The sequence below is a fragment of the Rhyacophila brunnea genome, unplaced genomic scaffold, assembly GCF_057557595.1.
Source record: "Rhyacophila brunnea isolate RB1 unplaced genomic scaffold, BYU_Rbru_1.0 scaffold_24, whole genome shotgun sequence".
Taxonomy (NCBI): Eukaryota; Metazoa; Arthropoda; class Insecta; order Trichoptera; family Rhyacophilidae; genus Rhyacophila; species Rhyacophila brunnea.
In genome coordinates, this window is record NW_028232904.1 from 14,425,582 (window position 1) to 14,450,954 (window position 25,373).

At 35.6% G+C, this 25,373-nt stretch overlaps 1 protein-coding gene across 2 annotated transcripts in view; it reads right to left on the reverse strand.

Annotated features, from left to right (window-relative positions):
* Positions 1–19,296, reverse strand: part of LOC147069089 (MFS-type transporter SLC18B1-like) — a 43,179-nt gene extending 23,883 nt beyond the window's left edge. For both annotated transcript variants that reach the window (XM_085951494.1, XM_085951495.1), the window contains exons 1-2: positions 18,812–19,296; positions 67–932 (exon numbers count right to left, since the gene is read on the reverse strand). In XM_085951494.1, the coding sequence (XP_085807620.1) occupies positions 67–626 (560 nt within the window). In that variant the 5' untranslated portion in view covers positions 627–932; positions 18,812–19,296. The remainder of the gene's footprint in view (positions 1–66; positions 933–18,811) is intronic.
* Positions 19,297–25,373: the final 6,077 nt, after the last annotated feature.

The window sequence follows — 25,373 nt, forward strand, 5'->3', positions numbered from 1 at the left end:
AGCGGTCGCTGTCAATCAACTGGACGTGTCCATTCTACAAACTAAATATATTCGTTAACTAGGTACCTTTCTCTTAGAAGTCTTATATCGGCTCCAGTAATGCTGTCATCCCCTTGTCTCTGCGCGCACCAGCTTCTACTCCTGGCATTCTTCCTGCTCTTGAATCTGGTGCCCGAGGTGCCGGGCACGTTCCACGACGCGGCCAACTCGTCGCCATTTTTCACAACGCTGTCGCGGTCGCCGTTCGAATGATTGCCGCCATTTGCGCCGAACCCGCGCACTTTCACATTAACATTATGCACTTGATTAGTGAGCGAATCTAAAACGCGCGTTTTTTTACCCTTTGAAACGTTTCCAGATTCTCCATTCGCGTTTATTACGCTGTTTTCTGACTCCTCGTCGTCACTATCCTCATACAAAGTATGGCCGGCCGGTAGACTCTGTGACACATTCATATTATATTTGAATTCGGAACCATTTTCGACCGTTTCCATATTCGCATCGTGTGCAGCAATCACAATTCCAGCAATATTTACATTTTCAGTTCCCGTGGGTAAATGCTGCGTTGTTTCTAATAAATTCTTATTTTCATTACTTAAATCGAATGTATCTTTCTTATCGGCCATTTTGATTGACTATTAAAAATTAAACGATACAATATAAACAATTTGATCGATATACAAGTTTTTATTATTATCTTATCACAGGTAATAATTAAATAATTTATTAAAAATATATAGTTATTATTATGTAGGTAGGTAGGTATTATTATTTTACAGTGTCAATAATTGAACTAGAAATTGGCCGGTAACTAGCGGCTTGATTTCTTTTTGTTCACCATATTATTACAAAAATAATTAAAAACTACAGTTTATAAACTTTGCGTAATCTTGATTCCATTCGTAAACTTAGCGCGATCTTGATTCACCTCACTGAAACAAAAGAAAAAATGCGTTAAAAAATAGTAAAGTATTATTAGGTATCTGTGGGTCCTATTCTGTACTTATCGACCGCTAAAGTGATAAAGTGATAAATATTATCAAACTTAGGGTAGGTTTGTATCAAAGTATTAGCACTTATTGTAACAATTACAATACGTTGGTTGAAATTGTTGCAAGTGCTACATTTTAACAGCGCCTTTCTTGCTGCTCTCAAAATATAGCACTTATTGCAACAATTACAATACATTCGTTATAATTGTTGCAATAAGTAGGTACTAATACTTTAGTACAAACCTACCCTAAGTTTGATAATATCTATCACTTTATCACTTTAGCGGTCGATAAGTATAGAATAGACCGACTGAATGTATTAAAAATACCACGCCATCTTTATATACGGTAGATATATTAAATCGACAATAGTGCAATATTATTTCAATTTCATTTTTTTTTTAACATATTGTGGACATTACAAATTATAAGTTTAAGACGTTCACAACATGACATTTAGAAACAAAGATAAGTATATAAATATAAGAGTATTACATAAAAAATAGATAGATCAGTAGATATATTAGATAGGTTCAAGGAAGTACACCGGATGAGTTAAGCAGACCCTATTTTAAGAATTTATAAAACAACGTCCACCTAAACTCATTCTCACGTAGGTGGAATATGTCAACACCCGAAGCAATTTCGTTGAACATAGTTATCGCCCTCCCAATTGGCATTACCAGTGGCAGGTTGGTTCTGCTCCTTGGGAGAATAAACAACTGATGGTCTCTATTTCTAAGATAGTTATCAGGGACACACATCAGGTCAACACTGCCCATAATGCCAGAGCTCTCTTTTATACCTCGTATAAGTCGAAAAAAATACGTAGCTAAATAAAGATTTCTTCTAAATTTCAGACTGCAGTATGTAAGCATGCCTAAGAGAAAGACAGTTGGATAAAGCCACGGATAGTATCCATACAACCTCAAGTAAAGGAGTCTCAAGAATTTCTTCTGTACCCTCTCCACCATAAGGCCATACTTCAACTGATGCGGTGCCCAAACAATAGACCCACTCTCAAGTCTGCTTCGAACTAAAGAATTAAATAAAAGTTTTAATAATTATCAAAGTTCATTCCGCATATATGACGATGATGTATTTAAGTTTAAGAAGTCACTGGGTAGGTACGACATAGAGAATGGATGACATGTAATATAGGTAAATCATTCTACAGTGGCACCATAGGCGATTCGCGCGTGTATTGAATTGCTTGCGGCAATGCCTTTTTCAATGCTAGCAAACAATACCACTACAACTGCAAGCCGCATTTGCCGTACCCATGGTGCCACTGTAAAACGATTTACCTATACCTACCTAACAAACCATTTTTTACAAATATATTTATCGAAAATCAGATAATTCTGCTGAAAGTGAGAACAGTTTAAAATTATTATAATTGCAATGAATAATAATATGTCCGCATACATAGCAGTTAGTTACATGACGTGGAAAGATACAAATTAGTTTTGCAGAGATTAGATAAAAAATATAGGTATTGTTTGACTGTAAGTAAACAAAGTCTAGTAAAGCGAATAAAAAAATGTGGGCAGTATAAAAATAGTAAAATGAAAAAATGACGGTTGTATTTTACGAATATTTTTAATATTATGGTTTCTATAATTTGAAATTTTTATGCAAATGCGGGGTCGCAGGTTATTTGGTAAAACGGTGTCGCGGGCTCGCGACTTGAAAATTGTTGGGAACCTGTGTGAGGAATCTTTATAATAATATTATAGGAACGGTGTAGGTACAGATATTTCCATGACAAACTCTGAAACTCAAATTTATTGTGAATGGATAGTACTTATTGTTTTATTGATCACAATGCGAAAAGTGTTCGACTTGTACCGAAACTAAATCAATCGCATTATTCTACAAATCCGATAGTAGGCAAGTACTATTACCAATGTAATAATACAACGGTAAGACATGTGTTATGAACTAATTTATTATTGTAATTGTGATTAATTATTGACCAAAACAGCGCCAGTTTGATTGTTGTTTGAAATTCACGCCATACAGTGCGCCCCGTGCTCTAGGACTCTAGGACAAGACGAAAGCAGTCAGCCGCTCATAACTGCTTTTGGCCATTTTTTCTAGTGATTTTTTTCTGATGATAAGAAGCAAAGAGGCTTTTCTCCATTTACTAAATGCACAACAGTCACATGATCAAATTATACCGAATAACTTAATTATTAAACAATGGTGGCTCAGTACACAGTGTCATCTAGGTACCTAAAAAACTCAAAACGAAACAAAACTGGGTCGTTATTTTTATCCGCATTTCCTAATGTGAAGGTGATGGAGATAAGCCATTCTGCTATTATTGTCATTTGGCCGTGTTGCAAGCTTACGATTCAAAATATAACGTCCTCGGGCTTGTTTTGGGGCAAATGTTACATGTTGTAATCTCGAGCTCCTTTCAACAGGTACGTATAAAATATTCCATAATCTTGTATAACTATCATAATATAATTAACAATGTGCATTGTCGAATGTGTCGATAAATTAGTATCAAAATAAAATGTACTGGGTTGGAACCGATCGCAAATGGAGTAGATACCTATTATCGATTAGCTACTTCTTCACCTCTTCGAGTTTTCTGCCGTTCACCGTAAAGCACCATAAGTCCTAGTGTGACATCATGTAATTTTTACTATATTATGTAATTTGTCCGCAGTAGAAGCAATCACAATCTGCACACTGTCAAGGTTAGGTTGTTCTACTAATAGTAGGCAGTGGCGAAGAATGGAGGTAAGCTGTTAAGATTTTACATTAATAGTGCACACTACACCTTTTCAGTCGTACTTATTTGTTTTCATTTAACTAAGAATACAATTTGCAGATGGTGTTGGTTAGTTTTTAAAATTCAATTGAACCCTGTCTAATCCAAACCATAATTGTTTAGGTATACTATGGGCAATCCGACAAAAATAGTGCCCACCTTTTCGGTCATACTTATTTGTTTTCGTTGAATTGAGAATAGGTACAACCAAAAACCAAACCATAATCGATAAAAAATATTCTCTTATTACAAAAATATATTGGTTTAATGGCATAATTTTAAATATTTTATAGATAAATGTATATGCTTTTTACCATTATCTATTATCGATTGGATTATGCAGGGTTTAATTGATCTTTTAAAACTAACTAACACTGTCTACACCAGGGTTTCCCAAACTATGTTCCGCTGAACCTGAATAGGTGTTCCGCGACCATTTGGAAAGGTTTTATACACTGCAACACATTTAAAGATCTTCCACTAAGTAGAAGTAAAATAAGTAAAACTAAAATAATTAAAGGATCTACTTCATACTGAAAGGCGAGTGATGATCAATCTACACTGATGTTTATGACGTCAAGTATCTAGATAGGTCATGGCTCCCAAAAGGGGGGGGGCTAACAGGCCTCTAGCCTGGGCGCATGGACTTGAGACGTGAGAGATCGACCAGCTAAGTGAGATAAACAAACTTCACAAACATGCACTAATAGTAAAAAAATATCGCCTGCGGCGCTATTTCACCTCAAACATACTAAAATTTAATAATATGTGGTTTTACCATACTTACAATTTTTGATTATTATCGATATTTGACATGTCCATATCAACATAAAAGTGGGTGTATTAAAAATACTAAAAATCGCTAAAAAAAATACCCTTGATTTTACATCGAATACCAGTGACGTCCCTAGATAAAATGCTGCCCCATTTTTTATACAGTATTTTTATCATCCTTTCATGAGTGCAGTATCTAAGAAATGTGCTGTATGGATCTATTACTAACAAAATATCAGACTAATTATTCGCAAATCTGCCCGTGTCGTTTCTGGTCATCAAGGACGTCGAAGGGCAACGGCAGTAAACCAGATATCGCGAACCCGAAAAAACCAGTGAGCTGAATTTGTTAATGAAACGATATTTTTGTTATTACAAAGTTAATACATTTACTGCTGACCATATAATTACTAATTAATTTCCACATTTAAATATCATGTTAATTATATCTAATGGCCAACTAATAAATGCAAACGCGCCGGTCGCGTTGTCAGCACTAAATATTCCAAATGATTCTCCTCGATTTGCCGCCCTTCGAGTAACTGCCGCCCCCAAGCGACGATCAATCTGCCTACCCCCACGGGACGTCGCTGTCGAACACCATTTGTAATATGCAACTGTAGATTGTCACATTGCCTTTAACCTTAGCGGTAAGTAGGGGGCCCGCCAAACATTCTAGCCTGGGGGGCCGCTTCGGGATTTGGGGGCCATGATCTAGGTACAGACGGAGGACCATTTTTTCTCACACCGTGCGCATGAAAGAGATGGGGTATATTATTTTTAACTGACCGGCTGACAAGACTTGTCAGTTTAACGACAGTTGCCAAAATTGGCCAGAACGGTTAATAAATCCGTTAAAATTTCCGGCTTTGCGAAGTGTTCCATTGCAGAAAAGTTTGGAAAACCCTGGTCTACAATGTAGTCTTAGTTCAATGAAAACAAATACGTTTGTCCGACAAAGTTTAGTGTGCCGGTCGGATCTTAACAGCCTACCTCCATACTTCGCCACTGATAGTAGGTACCTGTAATTTAACTCCACAAAACAAAAATTTAACAATGTTATGCAATTTTTCAAATGCATACGTTTTAAAAGGCTAGTAAGAAAAAAATAAGGATACCTATACGTAATCATTTTATATGAAACTTTGTAGGCATCACAACAGCCGAGATACGCCAGCCGCAAAACACAGTAATTTTAATACAATCTATTCTGACTTTGCGGTTTTTATTCAATGTTATATCATCGGTACAATAAACTCAAGTCTACAGAACTTATTGAAAAAAAACCAATATGACTAAACATGACGTCTATCGTCTTGAAAAAACCCTCAGATAGTACTATCTCTACAATGACCTTATCATAGAATAAACAATCTTCAACGAGAAGCAATGGTTCCATTGATTACAAAATAATACGTAATATAAGTGCACATTATGCATTAATTGTGTTTAAAAACACGTGGAAACCCAAGAGTCTGAACCACTAGCGGGTCTAAACAAGGGCATTAATTAATTAGGCGCATACAGAATATTAGTTAAGAATGTGCGATTTTAAAGTATCAATTATGAATAATTATCAGCGACAATTTTCTTTGACGCAGATGACGCAATAGATTCGTCACAAAATTGAAAAGGGGGCCTCGAAACAGTTTAAATCAATCGTACAATTATACCGGAATCTTTATCAAAAGGGTGCGTATTTTTCATAAATTGAATTTAAATATAACAAAATCCCTACAACTCGCATCAAAGGAGCTTATACCATAACCTCTTATAGGGCTATCGACGGTAGTTTATCATATGTTATGTATTGAGGTGGTTAATTGTTATAATAAGTTAACCGTCTAAACTGTCAAAAAGTGCCAGTTTTAAAAGTCCCTCTTTTGGCTGTAGAGCGAGATAGCTTAGAGCGAGATAGACAGTTTTGACAGTGTAGACCAGTGCTCCGCAACCGGTGTGCCGTGAGACGATGCAAGGTGTGCCGCAGTGCAATAGCCAAATTTGCGTACATGGCTGGCAATATATTTTAGCACCTGTGTGAACTAATAAAGCAATGCAAGGTCAGAATGAAAATATATTGACGTGCTCTGATAAATTATAAGAATTCAAAAATAAACTCGAACTTTCGAGTCAAAAAACTATTAAGTTATTTTACTACTTTAGTATTAATATTTTAAAACATCTCATTGTAGGATACAATTTATTACTATTGTGTCAATACTCGACTAATAATTATTCCTAACCCGACAGCAGTCTCTTCAGCAGCGACAGCATTAATATAATATAACCATACGAAAAATCGCTAGACATAAAATCAATACCATTAATTTTACCTGGAACAATATTTGAAAAACACTATTTTAGAGTATCACGCTGTCTTTAACCTTAGCGACAGGTAGGGGGGCCCGCCAAAGATCTTGGTCTGGGGCCCCCCTTCAGGATGTGGGGTCCATGATTTAGTGTATAAATTGTTTTACGTGTGGTATGCCGCGGAATTCTGGAAAGACCTTTGGTGTGCCGTGGGTGTAAAAAGGTTGCGGAGCACTGGTGTAGACGGCTAATTTATTGTAACAATTATAATACTTTAATATGATAAAGTGATAATATTTATCACTTTAGCCGTCGATAGCCGCCTTGTGTATAGAATAGACTAACAGATTCAAGATCACTCGAGGTTATCGCTCCGTCTCGTGGACGAATTCATTTGACTATCTAAACTAGGTAGGCCATATAACAAAAGATTTAACACGCTCATTTTTATAAAATATACTTAAAATTAGGTGAATATGTTACAATATTTTTGGAAAATTGGGCGCTCCGGTTCGTATTTTTTTTTCATTTCGAGCGCTGAATATGCGTACCTATATCATAATAGTATGTGAGTGGGCGCAGTATCTTTCAAATACCATGTTATAAGGGTCGGATAAGTCGGATCAATGGCCACTTCCGGAGGTGGTACCATAACTTGCAGTGACGTCCCTGGATAAAATGCCGCCCCTAGGCAACGCCAAAATGCCGCCCCATTTTTTATCATACTTTCATGACTCCAATATCTAAAAAAGGTGTTACTTTACTAACAAAATATATAGGTACCACCTAAACATTTTTTTCCCCCCGATCATGTCCAATCCTAATAGGATCATATGGGCCTCCACAGATTTTGTTTATTACGAGAAATGGATGTCAGCCACTTGCTCAACCTATTAGGTCCATACCCTGACTCACACACAAATTGAAAAACAATACGTGTACTTGGCAGACCCAGGATTCGAACCTGGGACCCACGGCGTTATAGCCCAATTCTTAAACCGCGCGGCCACCGTGGGTTTTAAAAACATACAAAATTAAATTTATAAATAATAATCACGTTTTCCCCAAAAGTGGGGATTTTTTGACGCTGGTAATATAGTGCTTTCTTACATATCCTTTTTAAGATACTTACATTAATTTGCTTCGTCTTCAGAAATTAAGGGCGATCTGTGTCGTTTTCTTCTTCACAAAATTTGGCAATATTTGTAATGATATTTTTAGTCTGAGATCGCAAAGGTTTATTAAAAAGGCATTATTAAATCGATATAATGACGGCGAAACGCTTCGATACAGATTAACATCGAAATAAACAGAACAAACTAGACATCGCGAATCTGACAAAAAAATACAGCCCTGTTAAACCTTTTATGTAAATTAATACATTTTGTTTCCAACTAGTGAGCTGATTTTTGTAATGGAGAAATATATTCGTTATTACTAAGTGTATGTAGCTATTTCTATATATTGGTACCAAATTAATGATCTCGATTTGCCGACCTTCGAGTAACTGCCGCCCCCAAGCGACGCTCAATCTGCCTACCCCCACGGGACGTCACTGATAACTTGCCATGTATATTATCGTTTCAGGTAGATGAATCAGAAAAGCACCTTTGTCCCTCATAATATTCATACTCTTGTCTCCGTCCGATTTCCATGGACCAACACAGTAAGTCAATAAGGTCATCAGGTGCAAAAAATACATACTTAATTTATAAATCTTCTTTGTGATGTGGCATAAACACCTATTACCTTTTTAAAATAATGTGAATTCACAAGATTCCCAGACTGTTAATATAATTATAATAAAAATAAAAAATGCATTCTAGAAATGCACCTTTAAGAATTAAATTAACATGTTTTTACCTGAGCGAATCTACTTCGTAAATATTGATTTCCAGTTTCTACTTGATGCAATTTTGTGAACAAATAGGTAATAAACAAATCCAGACAAGGCCATTCATTTGCCATAATAGAAAAACGATCTTAGCTAAATTCGCACATGTTTGACACGGAAGTACATAGTTTTAATACTTAATGATAAACATACTTTTAACCAAGGAACACAGAATTAATGGGAACTGAAATACTTAACGGGTGTGTAGTAACAGGTAACCGATCTCAAGAATATGGGATAAACGTAAACACGTGTCAAGAATACTTCATTCTAAGCTTGCCCTTCGTTCTGACAACTGCTCATGGTTTATGTATTGACGCTCATTCAATATTGGTGTATTTGAAGGTTCCAACACACTATTGCACGTCTATAATGTGTCTCATTTTCGTAGGACACTCACATAATCAAAACCCTGCTTCAAATGTAGTGGGTATAGCCTATCGGAATTATATTTTAATAATCTGTTCTATGCTTTTAATCAACGGCAACACGGTTATTTTTGTGGCTTTTATAATCGTGTAAATGCCAAAATTGCCATCGACTCGACCTTGTGTTAAGCCACTGGATAGAAATAATTCATTCATCTGTTTTCATAGTCATTTGCCAAGGCACTGTCTCCTCTTCCCGGTGAGGTCACAAAATGCCAGTGGCGAAGGGTGGAGGTAGGCGGTTAAGATCCCACATAAATAGTGCACATTAAACTTTGTCAGTCATTCTTATTTGTTTTTATTAAACTAAGACTACAATTTACAGATGGTGTTGGTTAGTTTTTAACAATCAATTATACCATAATCGTTTTGGTACCTATGTTATGGATGATTCAACAAAATAGTGCACACTTTTTCATTCATACTCATTTGTTTTTGATAAATTAATAATACATATTCATATTACACATGTTGTTGGTTAGTTTATTAAAACTCATTAAGCCGTGACCAAACCATAGTAGATAAACATTATTACTCGATCAATAAAATATCCAAATGTATGTATAATTTAATGGCATGATTTTAGATATTTTGTAGATAAACGATTATTTTTTGACTATTATCTATTATGGCTTGGTTTTCGCAGTGTTTAATTGAACTGAACAAATCTAACCAACGCCATCTGTAAGTTGCAGGTTTAGTTCAATGAAAACAAATACGTGTGACTGATAAAGTTTATTGTGCACTATTTATATTAGATCTTAACAGCCTACCTCCACCCTTCGCCGCTGCAAAATACATAATATACTGCTTGCACCGTGTTACTATCCAGTATCGGAGCAAATGGCAAGTACAATATCGCGCCACTTCCCTCGATCATCAAATCAAATTCATCGTTAAACTGCCTAACTATACCTATGGATTCCTACTAAGTACCTACAGGCCTTAAAATGTTTCAAATCCTACACCACTTTCACAAATTTTCGTTTCCTGTTTCCCGGCAAGCTACCGTTTGACTACCGCTTCATTAATACGTATGTATGTTGTATCTAGTTTATATTATAATATGTGTATATTCTCAAAGTGCAATATATTTTACGTTCTCCTAATATCAAATTACATAGAGTAAAAATCAGTAACATTGAAGCATGTAATATGTTTCATACAGGTTCTAATGCGATACTCACTATGCGATAATGAATAAGGGAAAGGCTTCATTAACCCTGGAATAACGTCGCAAAATGAAATAGGGTGATTTCTGTAATATTAAATTATTTGAAACTTTCGAAGGTTTTTTGAGGTAGGTATCTTACTGTTCTGTTTTTAGTGAGAATCTTATTGTGGAAGATTTCAATAAATACTTTTATAAGTTAATCACAAGTTAATAAGTTTGGGAATCTTTGGTCTCTAAACTGTCAAAAATTGCTGTTTTACAATATTAACAGCCCCTTTCTTAGCTGTGTTAACTTTTAGAGCGAGATAGACAGTTTTGACAGTTTAGACGGCTAACTTATTGTAACAATAATTATAATAGTATAATAGTAAAATAGTAACACCCACGGTGGTCGCGCGGCTTGAGCGTTGGACTATCACGCCGTGGGTCTCAGGTTCGAATCCTGGGTCTGGCAAGTACACATATTGTTTTTCAATTTGTGTGTGAGTCAGGGTATGGACCTAATAGGTTGAGCAAGTGGCTGACATCCATTTCTCGTAAAAAACAAAATCTGTTAATACAAACCTCTACTCTGTGGAGGCCCATATGATCCTATTAGGATCGGACATGGTCGAAAAAAAAATTATAATAGGTACATCAATACATAAATATGATAAAGTGACTGATAATATTATTATTTATCACCATCACATTTAGCCGTCGATAGCCGCCTTGTCTATAGAATAGACCCTCAGATACACAAAAATAGACCAGTAATATTATTATATTAATTTCATCACTGTCAACTTCAAAAATAAATATTTTTAGTTACAGGATGTGATTCTAGGAAAGAGATACATTGTCATTTTTAATAGGTACCTATGCTAAGTTTTATTATATTATGATAGACAAATCCATAGACTACCAATTTTAATGTAAAACGGTGTTTTTGTCATGTTTATAAATAGGTATTTATATATAACCACTAAAACGGGGTTTGTATTCAAACTTGCAAGTGAAGCCACTAAGGAACAATATTATTCTCGAGTGTGGGGAAATATGTGATAACACTGATAACTTAAACACGTGTTAATACAACGAAATTATTTGAATACGTAAAGCCATACCATTTGTTTTTGCTGTTCCGTGACTGGGAGAAATATTTATATCTATATACTTCTAGCCCCCCGCCTTTTTTAATTAAGTTTAAATAACACTACTTATTCTATCTTGTGTATTTTGTTGTATTATTAGAGTCCTTGTATAAAAAGTCAATTAGCGTACTTATACAAAATGACTCAACCCTTTGCAATGAGATCGCAGCTCCATAGCTTCCTGCTGACCATTGAAAGTAACCATAAGTCATTAATTAAACAAAAAACATTTAAAATCATATCGAAACCTCGGTTCTCTAGACTAGAATGCTGTCCATCTATCCACAAGTTTTAAAAACTCGTAGGTCTCGTGCTTTCAAACATGAAATTAAAACCTCATATTGCACAACCAGTGTTAGCAGATTCATCGATTAGTGAGGTGTTTAAAATGTTATTTTTTTTACGTTTTTTCCTTCCCCTCAACTATCTTCTCAAATAGACTTACGAGGTTTTAATAGTAAGGTGACGATATACTGGTTAAAAAAATATCTGACTTCGCACTTTTAGAGGAAATCACAATGGTTATTGTTGTTAAATGGCGGTCTATCTATTTGGGGGGTTGTAGTACCCCAGCGCTGCCTGTTATTTTAAGTAGATGTCTACTAATGCTTCGGTCGCTTGACTGGCTGTCTCAGCACATACAAATAATTATCTGCATATTATACACATATTTACAACCAAGGAACACACATTAATCTGTTCGATGTATATAACAAATCGGTCACCAGGATAGCATCGTCAAAAGTGACCTCCCGTTGTGCCTATCGCATAAAGTGTTCAAACAATATTATATTATGTTAGCAGTACTCACACCATCATCACCAACCTGGGTGAGTCCACTGCAGGATAAAGGACTCATCTCGGTCCCTAGTTCATCGCTGCCACGGACATCCACCGAACTTTATGATTTCGTCTATTCGGTGGATTTTAGCCAGCTCTCACATCAAAACTCGTCCGTGAGCCGCACAGCCATAAAACAAACCTTCCGAGAACTGACATCCAGTGTTGCTTGTGAAGACCGCGCATATCTACCTAGCGACAGTCGCGCGTAACCTTCGAAACCGATATTTGAATGCAGTGATCGGCGAGCCGGCATAGGAATGACCAATTCGTTGGTGTTTGTATGTGACTCCGACTCTTCGACTCGGAGCCCGGGAAGGATGCAACTTGTCGATTGCAACCGCAGATTTTTTTTTCAAACGAAGCAGTCGCATTCGACCAATCTGCGGAGCTCCATTTGGCAGTGTGTTTCAGAAATAACGATGACGTCACATCGACGTATTCGACACGTTTTATGCGAGACGAGTTTTGATGTGAGAGCCGGCTTTTGGGGTCTCGTTGCGTCGTTTAGTGCCCCTTGACGGCATTTGTCCAGCGGTTGTCCACTCGCCGAGCCCATTGTTATTCCATCCGCTTAAAAATCTATATCACATCGCGCACTCGTGTCTGCTTCCTTATCGATTGGTTTATTTTGTTGCCTAACCGCGTTATGCCCAAAATACACCTTTCCATGACACATTGTGCTACTCGTATTTTTTGGATTTCTCTTATATTAAGAATCAATGTGTCCAATTAGAGGTACATATAAAAGATGGACCCTTAATGTAATGAAAACCAATAACTAAGAGTAACGCTCAAAATTGTAAGAGCCTATCACAGGTAACTACTACATCCATGACCAGATCAAAGACAACCAAAATAGTGGGAAAGGCATTATGCTTTAAGAATTGTCTCAGACACCATGTTGGAAAATATCTCTTCTATATTCGATGTCTATCAAACACGTCTATATGCCCCATCCTGCCATAAATGGATTCCATCACAAATGGTAATCCAGGGCAATAAAATACCAGATGATCTATTAAAAGAAACTTCTGCTTGAAGAATGCTTGAACTGAAATGACTTCATACAGGAAATACATGAATAATATATTCCCATCACAATGCAACCATAGACATATTGGGGAAATGGAGTGCCGATGTCTATTCTACGTTGCCCATGCCCGGTCGGTGTCTTGGCGTTTTAAAGTCAGGTCTGAGCAGAGATGAGCTCAAATGGGCTTGGCATTAGAGATGAAAAAGAGGAATCAATGCTGCGGAGCTATTTTATTTAGCACTACACTGCTGGGGTTATACCACCAGGAGCAGCGGCGCGTTCCTTTGACGCAGATGACGCAATAGATCCGTCAGAAGATTTATAAGGAGGCCTCGAAACGGTTCAAACTAGTCACACAATTATTAAATTATACCAAAATCTTATAAATATGCGTTATACAAATTGCGTACAAAATAATACTCAAAGCATAAAATACCTGCAACTGACGTCACCTTGTCACTAAGGAAGAGATCCATTGCTATTTTTACTAGGTACGTTGGTAGTTAGAATAAAATTTAGGTATGGTGTTTATTTTATATTTGATCATAGGGGGAAGAATAATTTCTAAGCCCGCCAGTGATCGGGAACTTTTAAAAATCTGTGTTTTGGATTAACCCGTTGTTGTGAAAACTGCTTTCAAATTATCGATATCATAATAATTTTAAATCAGCCGTATGTAATACCCACAATATAATTAATTTTAAATAATAACTAATAAAATAAATACTATCACATTGTACTAACAAATTGAACTCCCCTAGTTTTGACCATCACCATTACCAAAAAAAATACATAAAACAAGAAACGACGGTTTTCGGACACCTTTATTGTCAAATTACTGCTGGGGAGATAGAAACAATCCAAAATAGCAATATTAGCATATTAACTAATTTATTTGTTTTTTTTTTATATTCTAATAAAATGTAGGCAGGTACCTACTACATCTTTATGTGAATCTTAATTTGTACAAAAAACGTTGACATTTTGTTTGTTCTATTGACTTGCCATGCAACTTTTATGAACATTTTAAATTTAGAACCAAAATAGCAGTTTCCACTAACAACAGCTGATAAAATTCAAAATTATTTATTACGTATGTACCTACGTCTTCATGGTCCGGACAATATCCTGACTGATGGCCGTGATACCTTTTAATTAGTTTACTGTAATCCTGGCAGCATTTCAGACCAATATCTAACTACCTACACCTACTCTTCGTCAACTGCTTTGGCAAAGATTTTAGAACTTTATTTGGCAAGACAACCTCGAAAGCCGTAACACGGCAGTCAACATTTTTTGCCCGCATCTAATGCGCGCGTCAACGGAGAGGTTGATATGTTAGCCATTCTCCGCCCACCTTCATCTGGGTGGAGAGTGCACATAGCCGTCACCCTCGCGGGTCCGTCAGTCGCCCTTGTGACGTTGTTAAAACGATAGTCTCGACTAGAGATGGGTATTTCCCGAGAAAATCTCAATCTCGAGATTCGGGATTTCCCGAAATGGTGAAATTTTGAATTCTCGAGATATCGGGAAATTTAAAAAAAAACCTGTAAAAATCCTAAAATCAGTGGAAAAACAGACAAATTCCAAAAAAATATGATTTTTTTATTTATGTAAGAAGACAAACACAATAGAAGTAGGAAAACAAAAATAATTAAAAACATTGCCTACTTATTAAAATGGAATTTCAAAACACAGACTGTCAATCGCTGCGCCTGACAATCGCATACGATTTTGAGATACAAAATTCCCTGATGTTGCAAAAATTGCGCTCATTTTGAGTCGACGTTGGCTTAATTGTGTTAAATGCCCCGATCAGTCTTTGAACTTTTTGTGTTTTCTGTCGACTTTTACATATAGAAAATCGTTTTTTAATTAATATTAGATAATAAAGAAATCCCGAATCCCGAGAAAAGATTCTCGAGATTCGGGATTGAAAATTTCGAAAATTTCTCGAGAATTCCCGAAACCCAACTCTAGTCTCGACGAATAACAATAAAATAATTGATTTATATCGTTTTATCACATGGTCGTCAACGATGAGTTTCGCCCAATAGTAAACCACCGTTCTTCTACCATTGTCACCTTATACCAAAGATATTGTGCTATCTGAAATTTCATAAGCATTTATGGCGCTAACAGAGACGCGACTGAATAACGACGAACGCGTCGATTTAGCCTGCACACCCACGTCTGTGGTTGCGTTTGCATGCATGGATTCCCTTTCAATACCCCGCGCAGGCTTGCCGCGCCGACTGGCTTCTACATTTACTACGTCAGAAGGATCGACAGTCGAGCGGGGGGTGCAGACGCGTGACTCAATTTAAACACGAACATGTTAAAGCAGGCCGGGTTGCTATTGTCGAATAGCAACTTCTTATCCACGTATTAAAACTGTGAACTAACAATCCCTCCAGTGCAGTTAATCCTACTTCCGTTCAGGGCTCGAAATGTACCAAAGCGCACCGTTCCGGTTCGTGGAATCTGTAAAGTTATCGCTCCGTCTCGTGCTTAAAATATTTTGACCGTCTGAGCTAGATAATGCCATATAACAAAAAAACTAGCACACTTATGTTTATAAAATACCCATAAAATTTGATAACCATGTTAATATCCTCAGAAAATTTTCGAGCGCTCCGGTTCGTAAACTTTTCCATTTCGAGCGCTGCTTCCGTTTTAAAATGAGGAACGCCTCCAAGTATATCATTTTATTTTACGCTCCCGCGGTGTACGGATCTATCAATTTACGTAATGTGAAGCTTTTTATAATAACAATATGTCTAAAACGATCAGGAGTGATGTTAGAAAGAAGAAAAAGAGTCGCATCCGAAAGGAGAGTCGATACATTATTTAAACACGCGTTGCTGCCATGACAGATACGTCACTGAGAAGTCTTCTATATGCGACTACATGGACTTCCTGTTATCGCCGATATCTTGTTGTCGGACAATATTAATATGAAAAACTCGATTCAGATTATGAAAAATAAACCTATGTATCGTTATCATGAAAATTTTTATACTTTCATTGTTTAGGCTCCATAGAAGACATCTTTTACTGCAGACAGTAATAATTTCTTAGATGAGTAGTGTCTATAAATATTAGAAATCAATTAATTAATTAGAAATTATATATACCTACCTACGAAGCAATCACGGATACTAATTATTATTATATTACTTTGCCGCGGCAGTCACTGATAAAATGATAACATGATAAGTGATAAGAATGATAAGTAATAAGGATAAGATAAGTTTGGTGAAGGTGATAAGAAAACTGCCTAGAGATACGGAATCAATCACTGACTCGATATGCTGGGCTTATTTGATCGTTTCAATAAATAAACCTAAGTCCAAAGACATTGAAGAGACGTCGTCTAAAATAAATATTATATTTATTTGATTTGTTCAGAAAAACCCCTCCTTCCTGTGTCAGTGGAAAACCCGCGACATAATAGATTTTGTCCGTTTATCTGAGAGAGCTCTCCTCGCCCCATCTAAGCTTTAACTGATCTTCTTCTTCAATGGCGATACAGCTCAAGTCCAGCCCTGGCCTCCTCGACCACCGTCCTCCAACCGGAACGGTCCACCGCACGTTCCTGATTTTTAGCAGCTGGTTGGCATCTTTTGTAATATTATCACCCCATCGTGTGCGTGGCTTTCCCACTGGCCTTTTCCCCCCTGGGTTTCCTTCGAGGATCTTCTTCGGTATCCGTGACTCAGGCATGCGCTGGACATGGCTTACCCAGTTTAGCCTCTGAAGTTTTATGAAGGACGTGGAGAGTTTTGAATCTTGGTATAAGCGGTATAGTTTCGTGCTGTACCTAATTCTCCACTGCGCACCATCATCCATGGGTCCGTATATCCGCCTCAGGATCTTTCTCTCAAAGCAGTCCACCGTTTCAGCCGCTTTCATATTTAGCGTCCATGTCTCGCACCCGTATGCAACGACTGTGCGTATGACGGTTTTATAGAGCCGGGTCTTAGTTTTTCTGCGGACATTTCTGAATTTGAATATGGGCACCAATGAGAAGTTTTTAACTCTTTTTAAGTCTTTAACTGATCAAATAACACAAATTTTCCAGGTTGTTTGGGAGTTGTTAAATTCGTCGGTTTGACCGTCTATGAGATTCTCAGTATCCAGTACAGTAGAACTTCGATATAGCGGACTAATGCGGGTGAGGTGCTGTCCATTAAAGCCGAAAGTCCGTTATATAAAAACACAAACAAAATTCTGTTTATTCGTCTTCGAATGATATATCCAGTCACCCGTTGTAGAGTGACGTTAATGTTCGATGTCGACGCGCTTGCTTTCGGTAATCCTGTTTTGAAAATCAAGTTTTATTTTCTCATTTGAAGTCTGCTGTTTTTTATAATCAATTCTCTAAAATTACGAAAATGTGTGTAATACTTGAATTTCGTTATCTGACAAATAATAGTCAATAAATTTTATTAGATTATCATGCGCAGAACATCATTTATACACGGTTTAAACATTTGTATGTATAACATTAACAGGGTGTTTCCAATAATTTTCAACATTTGATTGGATATTTTGTCTGTTATATTATCCTAAGTCCGCTATATCAAGGTTCGTTATATCGAGGTTCTACTGTACTACAGATCAAATGCGTATAGCACATGAATGATTAAAGTAGCTGAAATTTGTATCACATTGCAAATCCAATTGAACTAAGTAAACTTAACACTATTGTCACCCACCCGTATTGCATCTTTGGAGTCAAACATAGGCATTGTCAAGTCGCGCCTTGTTCATGAATGAACTACTGGGGAAAAAATCAATAACTTTAAAAGACGAATGTACCTAATATATTCATAGGTAAACTGGGCGTAAAAAGACAAGAAAATCGATTAGTCAGTCCAATTCCGAAGTAATCATAATATTGTTTTAAATTTAAAACGGCGGTTAAATTAAAAAAAATCCGGTACCTAAACATGGAAATATTAAAGAATAATATGGGTCCGAGTTTTTTTTAAACCAGCGATCCGGCAGTCACTATTTTATTTAGGATTACCCACAGACCTTAATAGTTCAGAATAAGCTTTAAGCATCATCATCAGCCAGGGTCGATCTACTGCTGGATGAAAACCTCGCCTATTTTTTTTCACTCTTCGCGGTCCTTAATTATTCAATAGGTACCACAGACTTTTTCCGAACGGGATTAGTTCGTAAAGCCCTGTTCTCGTTCAGTGACCCTATATGACCCTGTATTTTGTCAAGTAGGTATATTTTTGTGGTCATTTCTGGATCCGCTATAAGTGCTATTAACCAATGTTTTAACCAAGATTATCCGAGATATCACAAAGGTAGTACTTCACACAAAAAGTTTCTTTAAATCACTAGTCTCGATTCATTCGTGGGGTCAAACATTATACACTATATAGGTACAAAATAACATAATTAATTAAAAATTCAACTCACCATTGGGTAGGTATAAGGTGCCTACGTAAAATTAATAACAATATGAAACGTATGAAATCCTTTATGCACTTAAAGTTAACACCAATGCCAAACGATACACAAGTTTACTGACAAATTATTGCATTTAAATGATGCTCTATAAATAAACACAATACATTATGCACTTCTTCAATGATTTCGTGAACTTGAGCTAAAAACTGCATTCACCACAATATCGTAATATACTACTATATGACATTACTATTATGAAAACAACGCAATGCGGTACATTACGAAATCGACAATATAAATAACCCAGATTCAAAATAACTTCAAGGAGATAAATTACTTATGTTAGTTAATGATTTAATAAGGTATGTAAGAATTTGCAGCGACGTTTTTTGTATTATTGCGCGACGCGACCGCACGGATATCGGATTGCGTTTGACAGCGGAAAATAATATCGTGCAGTAAGAGATAGAAAATGTACATAATTATTATTACTATGTCCCGTCATGTGACCTTGTACTTCAAAAACGTAATGACGGAAAATCGTTGACGTATGTTGCGCGCATACGCAAACAATTTTCCGGAAATCATTTTTCTGCGACGTTCGCATTTGTTGAGTGTTTGAACTTTGGCTCTTCGTGTTGTAAAAAAGCTCCATGCGACCAAACTTTTTATAATATTCATTATATGATTGCGTTGGATGTATTTAAATAAATTGCAACATTTGTTTTGGTTCATTAATTAATTACTGTCTCTTTAATTATTAATCTCTAATTTTTTTATTAAAGTCAAAGATAAACTTACAATTAAGGGGGATCCTTATACCAACAGAGGCACACAGCGGATTATTTTTTTTAAGTCAAAGATAAACTTATAATTGTAAAAAAATGTGAATTTGTTACATATTTATGTCCTAAGTTACGTTATTATTACATTATATTGTATGGTCATATTTATTATTAAAATTTAGTTTATTAAGTTTTCAATTTTTCGTCATGTAGATTTTCGACTAATTCCCCGTTTTAATATTTTTTATATTTATTTTAAAAAACATCGATTTTTACAAATATTAATGTGTATAACTTGAAATCCTTTTTATTTATATCAAATCGAGCTTCAATATTGGGACCATACCTAAATAAAATTTGATATAAATAAAAAGGATTTCAAATTATACATATTTATATTTTTATAAAAATCGATGTTTCTTAAAATAAATATAAAAAATATTAAAACTATAAATTAGTCAAAAATCTCTTAGGCGATGCTTAGAAAACTTATTAAACTTAATTTTAATAATAAATATGACCCTAAAATATAATATGTAATAATAAGATGGGGTCCGATTCCATCACATTTTATTACATTTTTACAATGGTAAGTTTATCTTTAACTTAAATAAAAAATATTTTTCTTTTTAATGTTTTATATTTTATTAATTAACACATTATTGTAAATTACCAAAAAATGTCTCAAATTCCAAGCTTCGTATTTTTCCGCTAGGTGGCTCTGGTAGGTAAAGAGATTGCCTTAAATTGTAATTTATTATGTTTAACCTATGTAGAAAAAATATTTTTGACTAATTCATATTTTGAATGGAATTTATATTTAATTTAAAAAACATTGATGAAAAAAAACCTCGAAAACATACATATAATCTAGAAAAAAAGGTTGGACTGAGTGGGACTTACTCATGTCTTTTACTTTCCGGGAGAATGCTTTTGCCCGCTACCAATCTGCCTCGGAAATCACTAGTATAATCATTGTATATTGTGTGAAATGACATATAATATGTATATATGTACTTTTTGCTTAATTTCAACCATACAAGGATTTTTAGATAGACACCGACATATTATATTGTAAAAATGAAGATAAAAAACGGTTATTAAAGCTTGTAACTGAAGTAGCTGCAAGTCGTTTCGCAGCATAGGTTCAATTGGATCAGACTTCAGATTTGTGCTCTGAGATTTGCAGTTACTTGTACTACTTTGGAAAACGCTGAACTCAGCGCCAGTCCTAGCAAGTGCGAGACCCAACTGGAATGTGTATATTATTTTTCCCTCCAAAAACGATTGAGAGTGCTTCTCAGTATGAATTTTACATGGAAAAACTATTCAAAAAATTCTTCATTATTTATACCTATATAATAGCATATTATTGAACATTTTGATATTATAAGAAAACGACTCGAGTACCTACATATCTAAGTAAGATGATTATATATACATAATATACATTTATTTCCATGCGCTGGATCCCGTCCCGTTGTCCTGAGGTATAAGTGTCCAACTCATGATAACACAATTTTTCTAGATCGAGTTTGAATTGCGGTTAAAATGGTTGGGCAATACTTTAGCGTCTTTAGTAGTCTGTTTTTCATATACCTTCGTGGCGCTTTCCAACTTTGTTGCAAGTGAAAACAGCCGTTCTTCCAATGCACAATGTTGTGTAGACTCTCACCCTCACCAGTGCATTAAGCAGTGGCGAAGGGTGGAGGTAGGCTGTTAAGATCCGCCATAAACAGTGCACATTAAACTTTTTCAGACATACATATTTGTTTTCATTGAAATAAGACTACAATTTACAGATAGTGTTGGTTAGTTTTTAAAATTCAATTAAACCCTGAGAAACCAAGCCATAATAGATAATAGTCAAAAAATACATGTCTATCTATAAAATATCTAAAATTATGCAATTAAATCATACATAACTTTGAATATTTTATAAATAGAATAATATTTTTTATTTATTATAGTTTGGTTTAGGCAGGGCTTAATGAATTTAAAAAAATAACAAACAATATGTGTAATATGTATTTTTAATACAACGAAAACAAATAACTATGAATGAAAAAGTGTGCACAATTTTGTCGTATTGCCCAAATTGGACCAAAACTATTATGGTTTCGTTTAGGCAGGGTGTAATTGATTTGTAAAAACTAACACCATCTGTAAATTGTAGTCTTAGTTCAATAAAAACAAATACATATGACTAAAAAAGTTTAGTGGTTACTATTTATAGCGAATCTTAACAGCCTACCTCCACTCTTCGCCACTGGCATTAAGTCACATGTATTTTGTGAATGCCAACTATACAACATAGACAAAATCAATGAGTTGTACTTGCACTAAATTTGTATGTGTAAGGTCACTAATTACTGTATACACGCGCCCTGTCTTGTCTCGATTGTAAGCATTGTGTCTTGGCCCTATGACAAAATGTCTACAAAATTCTTCATGAATTTATATAGATTTACAACGAAATAAATTATAAATTGATGTTTCAAAAAAAAAGAATGAACATTATTTACACTGATATCAAAAGTTGTAACATTTATATTCATTCCTTCATCCGCCGCCCCAATGCAATGCATGACCTATGTACCCCTAAGAGACGTTTGAACCAGAGCATTGGAGCAGACCTATTTTTGTGTTGCTCCGCTCCGGGACCTAATACTTGCTCCGGCTCCGCTTAAAAACATTTTCGACCCTAAGCAATAAAATCTGACCGGGCAGTTAACTAAATCGATGCCGCCGGGATCGGATTACGTTTATGACACTAGTCAAGTATCGAAGTAGGTACCTAATTGGTGTTTTCGCCGACGACATTGAAAAAGTATCCACGCATATGGTTGAAATTGCATGTAAAAAATCCAAGCTTTGTGAAGTCAGTAGGTACCTACCAGCGCCGGCGGCTCAGTTTCAGGGATTTTTACGATGGTTTTCAAATTTTATAATATGTTCTATGCTTAAATAGAATGAGGAGCGAAAAATCTTATATAATGATATAGGTAACGAGCAAATTCAGTCGGTCCCAGCTTCCTCGTAATAACCAAGTTCGACTGTATTATGTATTCACCCTTGACTCGCTCTCTCCTACACATTTACATGTTTTCTCTCATGTGTTACAGATAAATCAGGGCAAATGAATATAAGGTAATATTCTATGTTTCTGAACATATTGGTTCAACTTTAAGAATTGTAAAATGCAACGGCTACCTGCCGTGACAAAATGTTGACATTTTGTCATACATACTGTCAGTTAGCCCCACAGGTGAAAATTTTGTCATCTCGGAATTCACTGACAAAAGTTGTATTATTTGCATTCCTATTTTAATTTTTCATCCACTCGAATGTGCCACCCATAGGCAAGGTATAACAAGCCTACCCATACATGAAATAACTGACAAAAAGATAGAAAAATGGTAATTAACTAACACTTTTTAAAACAAATGAGGCGCTTAATTACAAAATCTTCCACAATTCGACATTAGTGGTAAATGACGTGTTGTGCATCACGCATAATTGGTTGGCTTTATGATAGTTTCTTGGGTTCCCCATTTGGAAATCACTGAGTTGATGTCAGCTTTTATTCATTTTTATCAATAACTCGGCGGAAAGCTTATCTAAGGACCCATGAAAAAATATCTGGTTTTGTTAATTATTGGGAACTTAATGCTGGCATCTATAATTACGAAAAATGCCTCATCTAAAATAACAAAAAGGGATTGCCTAGTCTCATTATCAAATTAGTACCTAATCCCACTTATTATATGCTAAAGTATTAACATAACATTAATTGAGGCGGCCAATTACAAAAAGCGACATGTCCACAATTCGATATTTGCGGGAAACAACATTTTTATGTTTCAAGCTTCAATCATTTGTTTTAACGTGAGATTATTTTTTTCGTTGTATTCTATGGCAAATTTAGAACCAAATGGCAATTTGTTTTAGCCGATAAACTCTTAAATGTAATTAATATAGGCAAAATAAAATTGGACATAACGCTAGTTGAGCCTCACTTTCAAATTTTTTCTGCATAAGGCACATATTTCCGTGGCACTGTCATGAATTTACCGGATGCTACAGCATGGGAGACGCCATTTTTAATATTGATCGTTCCCTTATTGGTTGACTTAAACACCCGCGAAATCAACCAAGCTTTAAATAATATGAAACACGGACTTGGCGCTTTTTGTAATAAATTGAGACTTAAAATATTTTTTTTCGTAGGGTTTTGTCGAGTTTTGGAATTTTTCGATCAATACATATTGTGTAAAATTACACAAAGAATACGTGTGTATTTTTTTCTCGATTTTGACCAAATGTGGACTTATCGCTTTTTGGAATCGGACGCCTCAATTAAATGTATTTTTGGTATTAAAAAAGCATACACAATGTTTATGTTTTTTGAAAATGCATTTAATGTTATATTTTCATTACTTACTACTATATTGTATATTAGATCTAGTGTATAAGCTGTTTTACGCTGCAAAAACGCAAATATATTCACTGAAACCAACAAAAGATAAATAACATTAAAACAAAATCCCTCAAATATACTTACAGAATTGTCGCGATAAATTAACATATTTCAAAAAAGAAAACATTCGTGGCAAATATTTCCAATTATTCCATAACTATTGATCCAACGTTGATAGCGCATCCACAAACGTTGAATTTGAGAGAGATTTTCCTGTACCCGGACATATTAGTATTCGTAAAAATTAGCAGTTCTAAAATATTACGATCTCTACATATTTATAAAGGTCAACAAAATAAATGTAGATAGGTACTTAGGTTGTTAAAAAACATTGTATCAAACACATTTTAAGGTGATTCATCAGTGAAACGGCAAATAATTTTCAACCATAGGCGCGACGAAATTTTGCACTCGCTCCCATTCGGAGAGAGAATGTAGAGCTGGAAACACGTCATTTTGCTTTGTGATGGCGACGGCCGTAATAATTCTTAAATTGTGTAAAGATGACTTAAAACGTTACCCATTTACTTTAAAAAGAAAACATGTCAATGAATATATTGATTGTTACTGATAAAACAATAAACAGAACATTAAATGGACATATGTTGGATTTATAAGACAAATTATATTTGGTTTGACATGCCTCATTTGCACCCGCGACCCGCAATCCGCGCATCGTCTAGCGACGATCTTTTTAAACCGTGTCTCAACTAAGGTATGGCCTTAATAGTTATATTTATTGATAGGTACTTCTTTTTTTCTATAATATGTTTTGACGAATATCGGTGTTATCTGTATTCAATAAGAAATACCGAAATACTGGTATCGATATATTCATTCGGTATTGCAAACAGTGGCGGCAGGTGGTCTTCAGAATAGCATTTTCTGGTAGTGCACAATGGTTTACTTTCTATAAGGAGAAGATCTTCTTCTTTCACCCTGTTACGACCCAGCATTGGGGCATAGGGCAAGCACAAGTTCGCGCCACTTCCCTCGGTCCATCGCCAACTCTTGCGCCTCCCGCCTTGTCAGACCTGCAGCACGTAGGTCGCTTTTGTGGCACCACTGCAGGGTGAGGGAGGGCCGGCCATGGCGACGGAACCTTGAGGGTACGAAGTGTCACACTCTTTAGCGGCATCCGGAATACGTGTCCTAGCCACGTAAAGTCGTAAAGCGTCTTTTCATGATTACCTCAATCACCAAAGACTGCCGTGTTCTCTTACCGACTGAACAGAATGATTTAATATCAATAAAGAAAACTAAATGTCACAGTTTATGGCTTTACGCTCCGAGCGAATAATGCGTC